We start from the raw sequence: 14568 nt of genomic DNA, 5'->3' as shown, positions 1-14568 counted from the left end.
ATCCCCGAACCCTACCTCGTCCCCGAGCGCTGGGAAAGCGCAAAGAGAGGGCCATTCTGCCCCCGGTTCACTACGCCTACGGCGCGGAGCAGGGCGAGGCGGCCGAGCCGGCTCCACCGACAGACTGCGTCTGCGGCGCGGGGCAGGGCGAGGCGGCCGAGCCGACTCCATCGACCACTTGCTCAAAGCCAGCAGGCTGGGAGCCCGATCCACCTCAGAGAGGGAACCGTCTTCCGGCTCACCGTCTCGGGGAGAGGGGGAAGCGCCTGCATCCTGCAGAAACTCAGATTCCCCGTCATCCACGTCCGAGACGGACAGTTCCCCTAAAGAGCCCCGATAGCTGCCAAACTCAGATCCCGGCCAAGCCACGTCACGAAATTTCCATTGCACCAGCAATGGTCCAACGTCCACAGAGCAGTCATCAAATAGGGCTTTCATGAGACGGTCCCCCACTTGAGACCACACCTCTCGGGACATCAACTCCCTAAGGTCAGAAAAGAACCCCCGCTGCCTCGCCCACAAAAACAGCCTTTCAAAATCACTCCAGGAGATGGGAACATTGTTCCTCTGCAGGACATCCCTCCAGAGATCCAACATCAGAGATTCCATCCCCAAAGCGATAGAGGTCTCCATCACTAACACAGCAGGCAAAACGCCAAAGAGGAGGGGGGGGTTAAGCACACTCTCACCCGACCTAAGCTGTAGTACACGTCGGGGTCACCAGATGTCACCAAATGACACAAGCAAAAACGACGCACCACAGCCTTGGTCACGATGAAGAGACTAATTTATTTTTTCTGACTCCAATCTTTTATAGTTCTCAAAAGATGCCAGTGGATTGGAGGGTGAACGTGCCACCTCTCCAACGACACTGGACAAACTACCTGTACATCAAATTTCTCCGCCTCTATGAAAGAATGCAAAACAATAGGTTATTTACAGAAAGTTGTGTGAGAAAGTTCTCTACAAGAATGTAAACTCAGAAGGCTTTAGAAAACTCTTGATAACCAGGGCGACATCGGCCAAATTATCATCACTGAGGAATACAGCAACTAATTTGAACCACATAAATTTTGGAAACGGCTTTATGGAGTAGAGCTTGAAGGAAAAAAATTCAATGACAGAACTTTAATACCATCATTCCTGTCAAAAAATACTAAGATATTGCATACATGACAAAAAGACAATTAATGATCAACATTACTTTGATCCTTAGCAAAATTTTCTCTAAAACAGTGAAAAATAGTAAATATACATTATTTGGGTCATACACAGGTGAGATGAAAGACCATGATCTCTGTGCAAAGATATTTGAAAGGAAGAAGAGAGAAATGTAAGAGAACAACAAGAAAACATTGAGAAGAATGCAACAGTAAGGTGGCTAAACAACGTTGGAAGCACCTTGTTTTTGTTAACAGCAAGCATCAGAGCAGGAGTAGTTGATGCTGCTAGAGCAGAGCAACTAAGGTTTTTACTAGAAATACTACTTAATTGCAAAAGTGGCCCTTAAGAGTACTCAATTAATATACTTTTTCAGTAATTTGATTTTAATAATTCAGTTGATTAAAAAGGTATGAAACATTCATTATGAAGTAGATGTTTACATTAGAAATTGCTATGGTGTGCTCTACACTGTAGTTGGACAACACAACTAAGTCATGGTTTGTAAGTTTGCTTTATAGCTTTGCTGCTTAACAGAAAGTCTGTAATTCCCCTGTTGAATAAATTATTTTGCTAATCCTTTTAAAACTGAATACTGCTTTCTTTAAAAAAGATTTAACTTCCAGTAGCTTTCTCTAACAATGTCTAGATGCGAGCCCAAAAAATGTAAATGCACAAAGACTTATTTCATATCTTCACATTAATGCACACCAAAATTTACTGTTCTTGCCTATACACCATTCAAACCCACTGAAATGGAATGTTAGCAGGAACCAAATTATGAAAAAGTTATTAAAAGTCATTTTCTCCCCCACTAAATTTTAAGACAGAAAGAAAACAGGTGATTGCTCATCTCCATTAAAGGTAAAACATGGTTTTGGAGTATTTAACTTACCTCAAAGAGAGCCATATTCTTTCCTTCATACATGTTTCCTCTGCCCAATTCTGCACAGTTAATAAATGGACTACTTTCCCAGGCAATCCCATCCCCTAGTGGAAAAGTAACACAATTAAAAACAAGAGGGAAAAAAAAAAAGATACATTATACTATAAAAGCAATAATCAGAAGACACTGGTTTAAGAATTGGCTCTAAGTAACACCATAGGTTGCTACAAACCCAGTTTTCATCTCAGACATATGGATGTTAAACATTTAAGGAAATTTAGTTTAACAGTCTAATCTTGGTATAGTGTTCCATCTCTTAACTAGTACTCTTTAACACACATACTGATTTCTCCCCTACCCTTTCTAGTTTCCCTAAAAACACTTGATAATTGCACTTCATAGAAAGGTTTTGAGTATAGAATAAAATAACCCTCCAGCAAACCTTTTTATTACTTTACTGACTCCTGCAAAAAATCTCCAGTAGTTGAGGCATGAATTTATGAAATACAATGCAAAAGGAATTACTTTGTAAAGGTTGTGGGGACACTTCCATGACATGTTATACTTAATCCATTCCTTACTGAAATATAAATTGCATTAACCTGTAGCTCTACTGACCTGCTCTGGCACACCTCTCAAAAAATACAGCATTACTTTCATTGCCTTTCAGCCCACAAACTACAAAAACTATTACATGCTGATACTGTCACAACACTGGCATTTCCAAATAATCTCAAATCCTTGCCTGCGCCACTTTGCCTGTGTGACCTTTTGGCCTTATACTCACAGATTACAGCAATAGCACCTACAGTCTCTTCACTACAGAATTAAAGAACAGTTGGAGAACAAGCTGAACTCTTTTCCTTTCTCCCTCTGCTCCCTACATAAAATGCCAGAAGAAAGCTCTGGCAAATGCGTACACCAGTCTCAACACAACATATTATCTTGGTTGTAAACCAGACAGATATATCTCAGTCCCTCAAAGGTAAGAGGGACTATGGATTTCCCACCGATTTCCTACCACTCTCCACAGTATCACTATACTTATTGGTATCATGACATAGAAACCACATACTGTCATAAGAGACACAGAAGATAACAACTATCCTAAAAATTAGGGTTCTAAAATTAGTTCCTCAGTCCAGAGAAGAAATGGTGATGAATTCACACATCCAATATATCTCCTTCTATCCACATCCTCCAACTTTCATTTTTCTGTTTCTCTACAGTTTATATTTGGTCTCCCACTACTTCAAGTCCTACAGCCAGGTTAGGTGCCCCTCTTCCAACCAAGGTTAATGCAAGGCCAGCAGAAGGAACACTGTCAACACAAAAGAATCTCCCTCATGAACTAACACCTTGAGATGTTTCACAGTATATGGAACATGGTGGTTTACACAAGATTAACTGAGAAATTAGCATTTATGGGCTCCACTTTAATGGGCTCCACTGTACTTAGAGAAAGGTTCAATTAGCTTCTCTTTTTGTATTTGTGTATGTTTGACACAGCAATTTGATAGGTGATGCTGATCACGTAAAATATTATTTTAGCTTCACTTGAAAGAGAATCAATGCTGAAAAAGTGACCACAAAAGCAAACTGACAAGTACTCTGTCATCTGCAGTTTGTTGACTACTTCTGCAATTATCATAAAGTCATTAGAACCATAGAATTATAAAAGAATTAAGGTTGGAAAAGAACCCTAAGTCCAGACTTTGACTGAACACTACCACGCCAACTTAACATAGCACTAAGTGCAACATGCAGTCATTTCTTGAACACTCCCAAGGATGGTGGCTCTACCACTTCCCCAGGTAGTCCAATCCAATGTTTAACCACCTTTTCAGTAAAAAAATTCTTCATCATGTCCAACCTCAGCCTCCCCTGGTGCAGTTTGAGTCTATTTCCTCTAGCCATATTGCCAGTTGCCTGGGAGAAGAGGCCAACCCCTACCTTCCTACAACTCCTTCCAGGAGGTTATAGAGAGTGATAAGGTACCTCCAGATCTTCCTTTTCTTCAGGCTGAATGACCCCAGCTCCCTCAGCCACTTTTCATCAGACTTGTGCTCCAGACCTTTCACCAGTTTCATTGCCCTTCTCTGGACATGCTCAATATCTTTCTTGAAGACAGGGGCCCAAAACTGGACACAAAACTCGAGGTGTGGCCTTAACAGTGCCAAGTACAGAGCAACAATCATTTCCCTAGTCCTGCTGGCCATGCTATTTTCAATAGAGGCCAGGATGCCATTGGCCTTCTTGTCCACCTGGGCACATCACTGGCTCATATTTAACCAGCTGTTGACCTGCACTCTGAGGTCCTACTTTGATGAGCCACTTTCAGGCCACTCTTCTCCCAGCTTGCAAAGTTGCATGGGGTTGTTATGCATGACCTGGCGCTTTGCCTTATTGAACCTCATACATGTACCACAGTGGCTAACCTCCAGTTGCTGTTTGTCTGGAACCTCCCCAGTTTATCAGGACTAACAATAATGATAGAGAACGGCTTGGCAAGCTCTTCTGCCAGCTCCACCAGTACACTCTAGTGGGTTCCTTCCAGCCCTATACACTTGTGAAGTGGCTCAATGGATCACTGACTACTTTTTCTAGATTATAGAGGGTAAGTTCTGCTCCCCATCTCTTTCTACCAGCTCCAAGGGCTGGTTACTGTGAGGATAACTAGTCTTTCTGTTGAAGACTGAGGCAAAAAAGGCACCTCAGACTTCCTCATCCTTTGTTACAATGTTACCCTTCACATCTAATAAAGGATAGATTTTCCTTAGTCCTCTTTTTGTAAATATATTCATAAAAACACCTATGAACACCTTTGAGTTTTCATCACTGCTGTCAACAAAATCACCTTTATTTTAAATTAAAAACCACCACCTTTTGAAGTATGCTTATTTAATACGTTTAGATATACAGTGAATCTTATTAACATGTAAGTCAAATTGACATGTATTATACCATTCAGTAGAAAGAACTAGTTTCAGAATCTCAACACACAGACATCTATGGTGAAATTAACCAAACAATCTCAATGTTTAGCTCATCCTTTCTTCAAAAGAAGATTCAATTAAAAAGAAATTATTCATTAGAAAACCAGAACTAAATTAAGACAGGATTAACACTTTTCACAAATGCTGTAAATCTTGCCCCTCATGCATCAAGTGGACAATAGAAAAAGCTATTTCAGTTACCTCTACTGAGGTAACATGGAAGACAAAAGGAATAAGTACTTCATTTCACTAGTAAGTCTTAAGCCATCTACAGTTTATCTTAACCCTATTCCCTTGAATTCTATGAGGAAGCTTTAAGATAGTCAAATCACAGAATCACTTAGGTTGGAAAAGAGCCTTGAGCCCAACCACGCACTTAACACTGCCAAAATCACCACTAAACAATGTCCCTAAGCACCACACCTACACATACTTTAAACACCACCAGGGATGGTGACTCAGCCACTCCTTTGGGCAGCCCATTCCAGTGCTTGACAAGCAAATCACCTTTTCCTTAACTCTCTTTGAAATTGTGTCTGTTTAAACACTTCTCAAGTGTGAGCTGAGTGAAACATAAAATAAAAATTAGAACTTCCAATGTAGTTTCAGACATATCTTTATGCTGTATTTCTTCTGAAATCCAGTTTCTGCAACTGCAGCACTCCAAAAATCTCTACTTCCGGTTGCTTGATTTCTGAAAGTAACTCAGTTTATGAGGGTTTATAGGCAAAAATCTTAAATCTAGACTAGTATTTCATTTTGGACCACACAAAAAAAAGGCAAAATAGAATAAAAAAAAAAAAAAAAAAAAAAAAAAAACCTCTTCTTTGGGTTTTTTTATAGTATGTTTCAGCTGTCTTCTGACACACAAAAAAAATTTGCCTGTTGACATCATACTCCATGTCACCCAACATAAGTCATCAAAGCTTAAGTTTTAAAAATTATGTTTCTACCCTCGTACCTACTTTAAAAACTAATACAATTTTTAAACTGCTAAAGAATGTTCATATAACCTAGCACAATTCTGTGCTTACTGCTGGACCACTAGACAAACTAAAGCCATAACTAATGTACCTTTCCTAAAAGCCTATGTGGTATTTGCTGTGTTGACAGGACATGCAAAAAACTCATCTCTTGATTTCTATAGATGAGTCATTATATCTGCATGAAAATTAGCTGCAACGACATTTTCTTTTGTAAACAAGACATACATCTACAGAAGAGAAGGTAAGAGATATGTCTCAAGGTAATAATCAGTGTGTTGATGCAGATCATCACAACGTGCATGCCTATACACACCAATCCCCCAAATGTCAACATAGAGTAACCCACACAAATTATCACAAAACATACCAGAGCTGTGCTGGCCTTAAATTTTCTGATAATGTCATCAGATGATTTTTTATTAACATTTCCACACACCAAACAAAACTTAGATAAAAATTTTTGTGTGTCACAATTCAGTGCTGGTCACAGACACGAAAGGCAGTAGGGTATCCAAATTCATATTCTTCAGAAGTTGCAGAGTAGTGATCCTCACAAACACCAAGAGGTAGATTACTTGTAAGGTATGTCAACAGTTAAAAATTTCTAAGCTGATCTAAACTGGCCCATTTTATACAGTGTAAACCAGAACCCAACAGTATTGCTTAAACATGCAGATGCCACCTTCGCCAATAAGGTGGGCCTCTTATTCAGGGGTTGGACTACATGGTCTCCAGAAGTCTCTTCAAACCGTAACAATTTTGCAATTCCCCCCTCACGCTTATTACTCACCCCTCTGATATGCGTCCCCATATCATACTGTTCCTCATAGGAACTGAACTATTAAACATAAATGCTGTCACCAGAGACGATGAGCGTAGGAATAGAGCAATTACTCGAACAGAAACTACTTCCTCAGCATTCATGACAATTCCACCTCTGCTTCCTTCCCCACTCCTGAATCACAAGTAGTAGAGTACGAAAAATATATGTTATAGCTGTCTTGTTATAGGGAAAGTGTCAGAGAATGGCTAGAGGTAGACAAGAAAATGATCATTTAAGTTATCCTAAATTTGCACTGTTATGCCTGTTCAAGATATTAGAACAAAAATATTTTACTATCTAATTTCCCATCTTAACACAGGCTCAGGAATTTCATTTGATCATTAAGCTCTATAATTTTAAGAAAATAATATTGAAATTTAAGCAGTGCATCTCTTGATGTTTTCAGAACTGAAATAAGAAAAAACCCTATTAATTTATGTAAAGCTTAAGGGTTTTTTTAATACTGAAAAAATCTCAAATTGCTCCATATTTCTATTTAAATTTGGTTCTTTCAAACTTCTAGCTATAACATCCTAGTAACTGCTTCCAAATTTAACCACTCAAAGTATTTTCTCTCTGTGAAGGTAACTATACTTATTCAAATCATCTCAACCTATCTCTTGAAAAATCAAAAAGTTCCTAAAACATTTTTCTAACTTTTAAATTTTTTTTGTGGAAACATTCTATTTTTTAATAGTTTTAAGTTATTCAAAAAACAAAACAAAAAAAAAAACAAACAAAAACAAACAAACAAAAAAAATCAAATTTTGAAAATCAAATACAGCATCAAATTTTGAAAATCAAATACAGTGTTCTAACACCAGTCTCAGTCAGTGCTATTTACAGAAGTATAATCATCACCTCTCTACTCCAAGGATCAGGCTAGCCCTCTTTACCACAGCATTAAATCAAGCTCATGATATTCTAATCCAGTCTGACCCCTAAATCCTTTCCAGATTCACTGCTTCCTCACTGTCCCAGACTATGTCTGCCGTCATTATTCATATCCAAGTAATGCTCCTATTTAGTTTGTATTCAAACATGTTTTGTCCAAAAAAGAAAGCACCTTTTTCTCCTGACATGCCGTAAGAGTTTAACATCTATCTGAAAAATAAAAGTAGATAGATAGCTTTCATATGGCAAAAAATACAGGTGTTGTTCAAAGGAGTGAGAATTATATAAACTTTTGAACAACACGACCTCAAATAAAGTAGCTCAGCTATGATAATGTATAACTGTTCTCCAAACAAGTACATGTGTTAAACTAGAAGAGCTTTGATTCCCACTAGAAATTGCTAATTTTATATGTTGTTATCTAAAGCAGAACTGCAGTTGGGGAATAACCCTTAACAGGAAAGTCCTAATTCTTCATAGTTTGCAAAGGGCAACTCTTAATCACAGTCCATGTACCTTGAGGTAGGTTCTGATTAGCCATTTACAGGTGAAATGTAACAGTTTTAAATAAAAACAATGGTAACATTTTCATTCAGATAGCATTTGGTCACATTAAGAACAAGCCACTGCAAACTGAGAATATGAAAATGAGATCCTGTTTGCACAAGAGACCACAAACATTTAATGTTAATGTAACAAAACTTTTAAAGGTAAAAATATACAAAGTTTAAAAGTCAATAAAACTGATGCATATGACCATCGCATCCAAGAAAGCTGCCTGTGGCAAAACCTGTAATTCTATCTTCTCTATCATGCATATTACCTTCCTGTAGGTTCAAGTTTTTGATTGGCAGGCAACTAAAGAAAAGTCATAGAATCTTATAAATTAAATATCTTAACACTTCTAATCTAAATCCACATATTGGAGCCACCTTGGAGTTCTAAAATACAGACAAGTTTTTAAAAGCCACTATCTTGCTATAATGCAAATTATGAAAAAGGCATCCATAAACTTGTTTGAACACACTTTGCCTCAATTTTTGTGCCACATTGGTTTAAGAATTCAGTGCAACCTAACTTAAAGTTTCATGTTATTGGGTTCTTTTTAGTAATTTAATGTCTAAATATATTTACTACATCACAAATTTCCTGCAGCATTTTTATTAATGATTAGCACAATTTATATGTTATGGTGATATGCAGAACAAAGTGTATTTAAACCCCTTGTAAATAAATCTCTTTATAATGGATATCATAATGGATGATTCTAAAGTTACATCCATCACCTATGTAACATTGCTAAATTTTAGATTTTCTTTACTTAGGCTACTATTATAATCAAGCACAGCTTACTTCTAATGAAAACACTGCAAAGACTCTTCATAAATTCTTTAAAATATGGCTGGAAGTACAGGAACCTCCTATGTCAGTAAGAAAGATATTAGAACCACAGCATTGTCTTGTAAAGAGACTCACTTGGATTTCGCCCATTTGCTTCATAATCTTGCTCACTCATGATTAAGGAAAATTAAGTCTGTCTCCTCTGATGATTCTTCAGGTATCAAGAACTGAAACAGGAAACTGACAGTTCCTTCCTCCCAGCTTAGTGTAAGACGTCAAATCCTGTTTCTTACTAGTATTGAATTAATCCTGAAACAAGTCATTAAGGCTTCAGGCAGCATGAGGCATGAACATGACATGAACTACATGACAGTCACAGAACTCTCTGAAGAGAATTAAGCTAAAAGATTCCTGTCAGCAATAAACACCCTGCTTAGTGATATGGGAAGGATGAAGTCACTGAAACATCCCATGTCTCCATTAAATAAGTACTTTAAAAGTTTTATTTCTATCAAATGAATTCACTTTAAAATATATCCACTGAAAAGATCAGTAGAGATTAGCAACAAGTAGTACTAACTTATTTCAAAGACCTATCTACATTTAAAGAAACTTCTTTTACACACCAAGTACATATTAGCAGACTTTAAGCAACTCAGTTAGTTTTTAAACATTGATTTTATGTAGAAATAGTTGGCACTTATTCTACTTAAGATGTAGCAGATAAACACTTAAAAATATAGTTCTAGTAATTTTGTAAGCTCTTTTTAAAAACAAATATTTTGCAATTATAAAGGCTTCTTTTTAAGACTGGCAGCATAATTTGTTCATTCTCTTTCAAACTAAACATGTAATTGTTTTCTAGTTTATGCATTAATGTATTACACATTTTATACTAGCCTTAAACTCATAAAAAGTGTTGCAATTCTGTTAAGTGGATGCCAGTAATAGAAACAGACTAGTTCCTGGGATCAAATTTTTGAATAACACCTAAAATCTACTTTTCTCTGATCATAACATCTATGCTACAAGAATGGTCAACTGTGGCTGTTAAGGTTGAAGGGCTGACTGAAAATACACTAGACTTCTCAGTGAGATTAATCTATCTTCCTCCATTGAACATATATATACACACACAAACACACATATAACTGTGTCAACTGTTCCCTAGTTTTCCAATAAATAACATTTTGCAGAAATTCACAGCATCCATGTTTCATTAGTTACATGATGGCTTCTTCACAGATGATCAGGTTTGTTATTGCTATTCCTTGTATTTGAGGGTCTTCAATTTTAAAAGATTTTGCAGGAGTTAGTTCTCACATTAGTTTCTAAATAAGAAACTGCTGTGGCAAGATAAATACTACTATGGGATGCTAAAAATACTAGTGATGCCTTGAAACACCTGATACACAGAACTACTAAGCAACAAAAAGCTGATCAACTTTACAAAATTTTTACAGGTCTATCTAGACAGCCACTACAACTTTGTGTGAAGAAAACAAACAAAACACCCAACACAAATCAAGCCCAAAATTTCTTATGAAACTTCATACCTTACTGTCTACAGACTCGTATTTCCTTCTCCAACCATTTACTGTCTCCTGACTACCCTTTCTTTGTAGTATATTATAAACACATTAAAAGACACAGGCACATCTTCTTTCTGCTACTTTGTGAACATTTGAGTCAGCAGGCTGCACCCTTAACCATGTTAACTTCAAGTATTCTGCCTCTTCTGAAGTACTACTGTGACTAGTGCTACAGTCCAGCCCCATAGGCAGTCACAAATGTCTTCCCCTCCTTTCATATACATCAAAGTATCATATAGTCAGAAAATACAAAGCTATCGAATTTCAGATTATTAAGAAGGAGTGCAGATCATAGAGCAAGAACATCCCAGGTTACTCCTTTACCACATAGATGATTATCAGGTAAGAATGTGTGAAAGGGGATAAATGCACAAAACTGAGCACAAATTGATAAGTGCCCTGCTAATAAGAATCAAAACTACTTTACTGTTGATCTAATGACTAGACAGCATAGCTGATTCCCTCAAAAAAAATTAGCATTGAGTTTGATGGGACAGGTTTGTCAGGTTTTCATGTGTTTGGTAGGTTGGGGATTTTTTTAAAAACAGTACTAGTGCAGTCAAGGAAAAACGACTTGGTTTTTAAGACAGACAATTCAATCAAAACTGGTAACATGCTAGATTTCTAAACAACTGGAACAAAATAACATGCTGAGCTATATAGGCTAAGGATAAGTCAAATGGGAAGTTCCCATTCTCCTCTTTTTTATGTTCATCTCTGCTCTCAGCTTTACCCACCTCTCACCTTGACCCTAGCCATTGTCACTTTTTGCAGTACGCACCTCAAGTCAAAAATATGGGAAGCATGATTTTTACCTCTGCAGTTTAGTTTACTCACAGTTTAGCATGCTGAACCAGACCAGTGAAGTGTCTGATAGTCAAGCACAGGAAAAAGGAAGCAAACCCAGACACAGAGGAGGATAAGGAAAGAAATAATTTACTTCTTAGCCTTTTTCTCAAGGCTGGAGTAGTGAGAAGGGCAAGGAGTCCTTCTCTGAGCAGCAGGCAAAAGCTTAACTACAGCAGCTTTTAGCAGTACTAACATTTCAGAATTCTTTAGTTTTCAGAAGAATAACTCAAGAACAATTATTTGATTATGCAGCATTAACTTAACAATTCCACACAATACCCAAAGCAACAGTAAGTAGTACATCTTTCACATCCCAAAACTCTCTGTCAGAGGGTAGCATTTAATCTCTTCATGAAGTCAGAGTTCTTTGCCTATAATTTATATACAAATCAATGCCTTCCCTTTTCAGTATTTTCCTCTCTACTTCCAATTTTACAAACACACAGGAAGAGGCATACATAAATTCATCCACTTGACTGATACAGATCCATAACAGTATTTAAATATATCTTGCAACTGTAACTACTAGTCTCCAAAACGCCACCTAATCGCATCAAGATTTTTTTTATCTCTGGCCTTTAGTTGGAACACTATGAAAGTAGCAGTTCCATTCTTCTTCTCACCTTCCCAGGATTTAAACATATTCCAAGCCTTTCAGATACTTCATATATACATGCAGTCTAACAAATCCTGTCTAACTATGCCTGAATGTATATTCAGTATTTTGACAGGCCATCTGAGTAGACACCATACACCATGCCTTTCTGACTAGCTCTTCTACCAAAAGAAAATTTGTCCAGATTAATGCTGTACTACTAATCATCCATCCAGTACAAACAGATGTCACAGAAACAAACTGTTGTTTGTTGTCAGAAATAAACTGTTGTCACAGCTTATATTGTTTTGGTTTTCCTACTGCATTTAGTTCAGAAAAAGAAGAAGCAGTTATTAGAACACCTAGTCAGCCTTTGAATTTACTAAGGGAAAGGCAACTATATGTATTATATATCTTTAATATGTAAGTAAGATTTAAGAGTAGAAAGCTTTGGAAGAAAATAACTGTGTCAGTTTTGTGTTTTACTATATTAGCTTCCTAAAATAATGTAAATATATTAAGTGCGTCAAATATCTATTTTTATCTTTTTACATTCATATCCCACATCACACAAAATTAGCCTTATTTATCTGTCACCCGTACCACAAAAATAAGATGCCTTTTACAAACCCCCATCTATTCACCTGTTATCATCTAACAAAGTTAATTCCCCACCCAAACCTTTACAGAAGTATCGATTGTAAAAGAACAGAGATTGTCCAAAATAAAGTGCAAGATGCGAACTAGCTCTCGAAGTGCTAGCAGTGATTCACATACGATACTTGGTATTGCTGCTGCAACACGCTTCGAAAAAAGGAAGTGTTAAGAGCCACAAGAATTACTGCTTTCCCAGCAGTGCCTTGTCATGCAAGTGAAGAATCACTCATTTCCCCAGCAACGCTGGCAGAGAAATACTACTGCCCCTGCATAAGGGACTCTCCTGAGCAGACCCTCATTCATGATGCCCGAGATCCACCTCCGGTTTGATTCTACTGCCCCAGGAGGCTTCAGGAACGAGGCCTAGCAAGAAACAAGGCTCCGAACGCGACGGCATCTCGTAGCAAACACCTACTTAACCCTAGACGTTATATCTGATGCAGAAGCACATGCCTGGACAAACACCTGGAACAAGGCAGGTAAAGTTGTGCTCTTCTCCACAGTGTGAATCTTGCCTCTTAGCCCTCTCTCTAGTGTTCTCCAAGAGCAGTTAAATTTTAAGATAACCTAATGGTTGGATTTGATGATCTGATCTTCAAGGTCTCTTTCAACCTAAACGATTGATTCTACGTATTTTCCCCGTTTGTTAAACCGCCGTGGGCGGCGCTGCTTCCGCCCGCTCCCCGTCGCAGGCGGGAGGCGGACCGACCGCCCCACACCGCCCCAGGCAGGCGCCGCGCCCGACAGCGAGCTGCTCCGCTCCCCCGGCTAGAGCCGCCCATGAGTACTTCCTCCATTCGGCCAGCGTCGCTGACTAATGGAAACAAAGAGAAACAACCTCTCAGCCACCCCAGGCGCCGGACTTTCGCCCTTTCCCGAAGCGCACTTCTACACCTGGACAGGTAGCCCCGGCATAGTTCGCTGCGGAGAGGCGACGCGGCCCCTCCATAGTATTCGGGGGCTCTCCGCCGGCCGACCGGCCCGCCACAGACCCGCTCCTCTGCATGCAAAGAGCCGACGCTCTCTTCACGCGTTGACCCCCGGCGCTTCCCGACTCTCTCACCAGGACCCCGGTCCCTCTCGTCGCCTTCATCTTCCTCCTCTCGCAGCTGCCCATCCCGCTGCCGCTCCTCGCCCTGCGCCTCCACCGGCACCACCGTGAAACTCGTCGGCATGCTGCAGACAGCCCCAGACCCGCTGGCGCCTCCTCTTAGGGGAGCGGGCAGGGTGAGCCGGGCGCTACCGCCTCCCTCACGTGAGAGCCATTTCCTCACGCAGCGGGGGGGGGGGGGGGGGCGGTGGCCGGCACCGCGCCACTTCCCCCCTCACCGCTTGACTGATGGCTCTGCGGCCATAGCTCCGAAGGGAGGGGCACGGGCCTTGGAGCATCCCCTCTGCCTCAAACCTTGGCTTACAGTTACCCTTGCAGCTCTAAGATCACCAGGCTGCTGCTCCTCTGATCCCACCAGACAGAAACTGCCTTCCAAACGAGACCAGAGCCAGGCTGTAGGACCTTAATCTTCCAGATCACTGAAGGGATGACAGTATTCAGAAGGCCCAAGCAGGAGATTTATGATCACCTTTTGGACAAGTGGAGAAAGTTCACTGTGTGCCTTTGGACTACCAGGACATAAAGATGGCTCCCAGAAATCTGCCCTCCTATGCAGCAGCCATAGTTTACAGTAGACAGGTGAAGATCCTGGGATTCAGGCCGGAGTCAGAATTTAAACTCTGACCAGCAGTGAAGCAGATTCAAAGAGTCAGTGGATGAGCAGTGTATCAAATTAA

The 14568-nt window shown here is 39.4% G+C and overlaps 1 protein-coding gene across 2 annotated transcripts in view; it reads right to left on the bottom strand.

Moving 5' to 3' along the window:
* The window catches only part of SLC12A7 (solute carrier family 12 member 7), a 73191-nt gene extending 59159 nt beyond the window's left edge, over positions 1–14032 (bottom strand). For both annotated transcript variants that reach the window (XM_053972764.1, XM_053972773.1), the window contains exons 1-2: positions 13844–14032; positions 2057–2151 (exon numbers count right to left, since the gene is read on the bottom strand). In XM_053972764.1, coding sequence (XP_053828739.1) covers positions 2057–2151; positions 13844–13955 — 207 coding nt within the window. In that variant the 5' untranslated portion in view covers positions 13956–14032. The remainder of the gene's footprint in view (positions 1–2056; positions 2152–13843) is intronic.
* Between the last annotated feature and the right edge of the window lie 536 nt (positions 14033–14568).

The sequence above is a fragment of the Vidua macroura genome, chromosome 1, assembly GCF_024509145.1.
Source record: "Vidua macroura isolate BioBank_ID:100142 chromosome 1, ASM2450914v1, whole genome shotgun sequence".
NCBI classification, from domain to species: Eukaryota; Metazoa; Chordata; class Aves; order Passeriformes; family Viduidae; genus Vidua; species Vidua macroura.
This window is presented reverse-complemented; position numbering and strand designations above follow the sequence as displayed.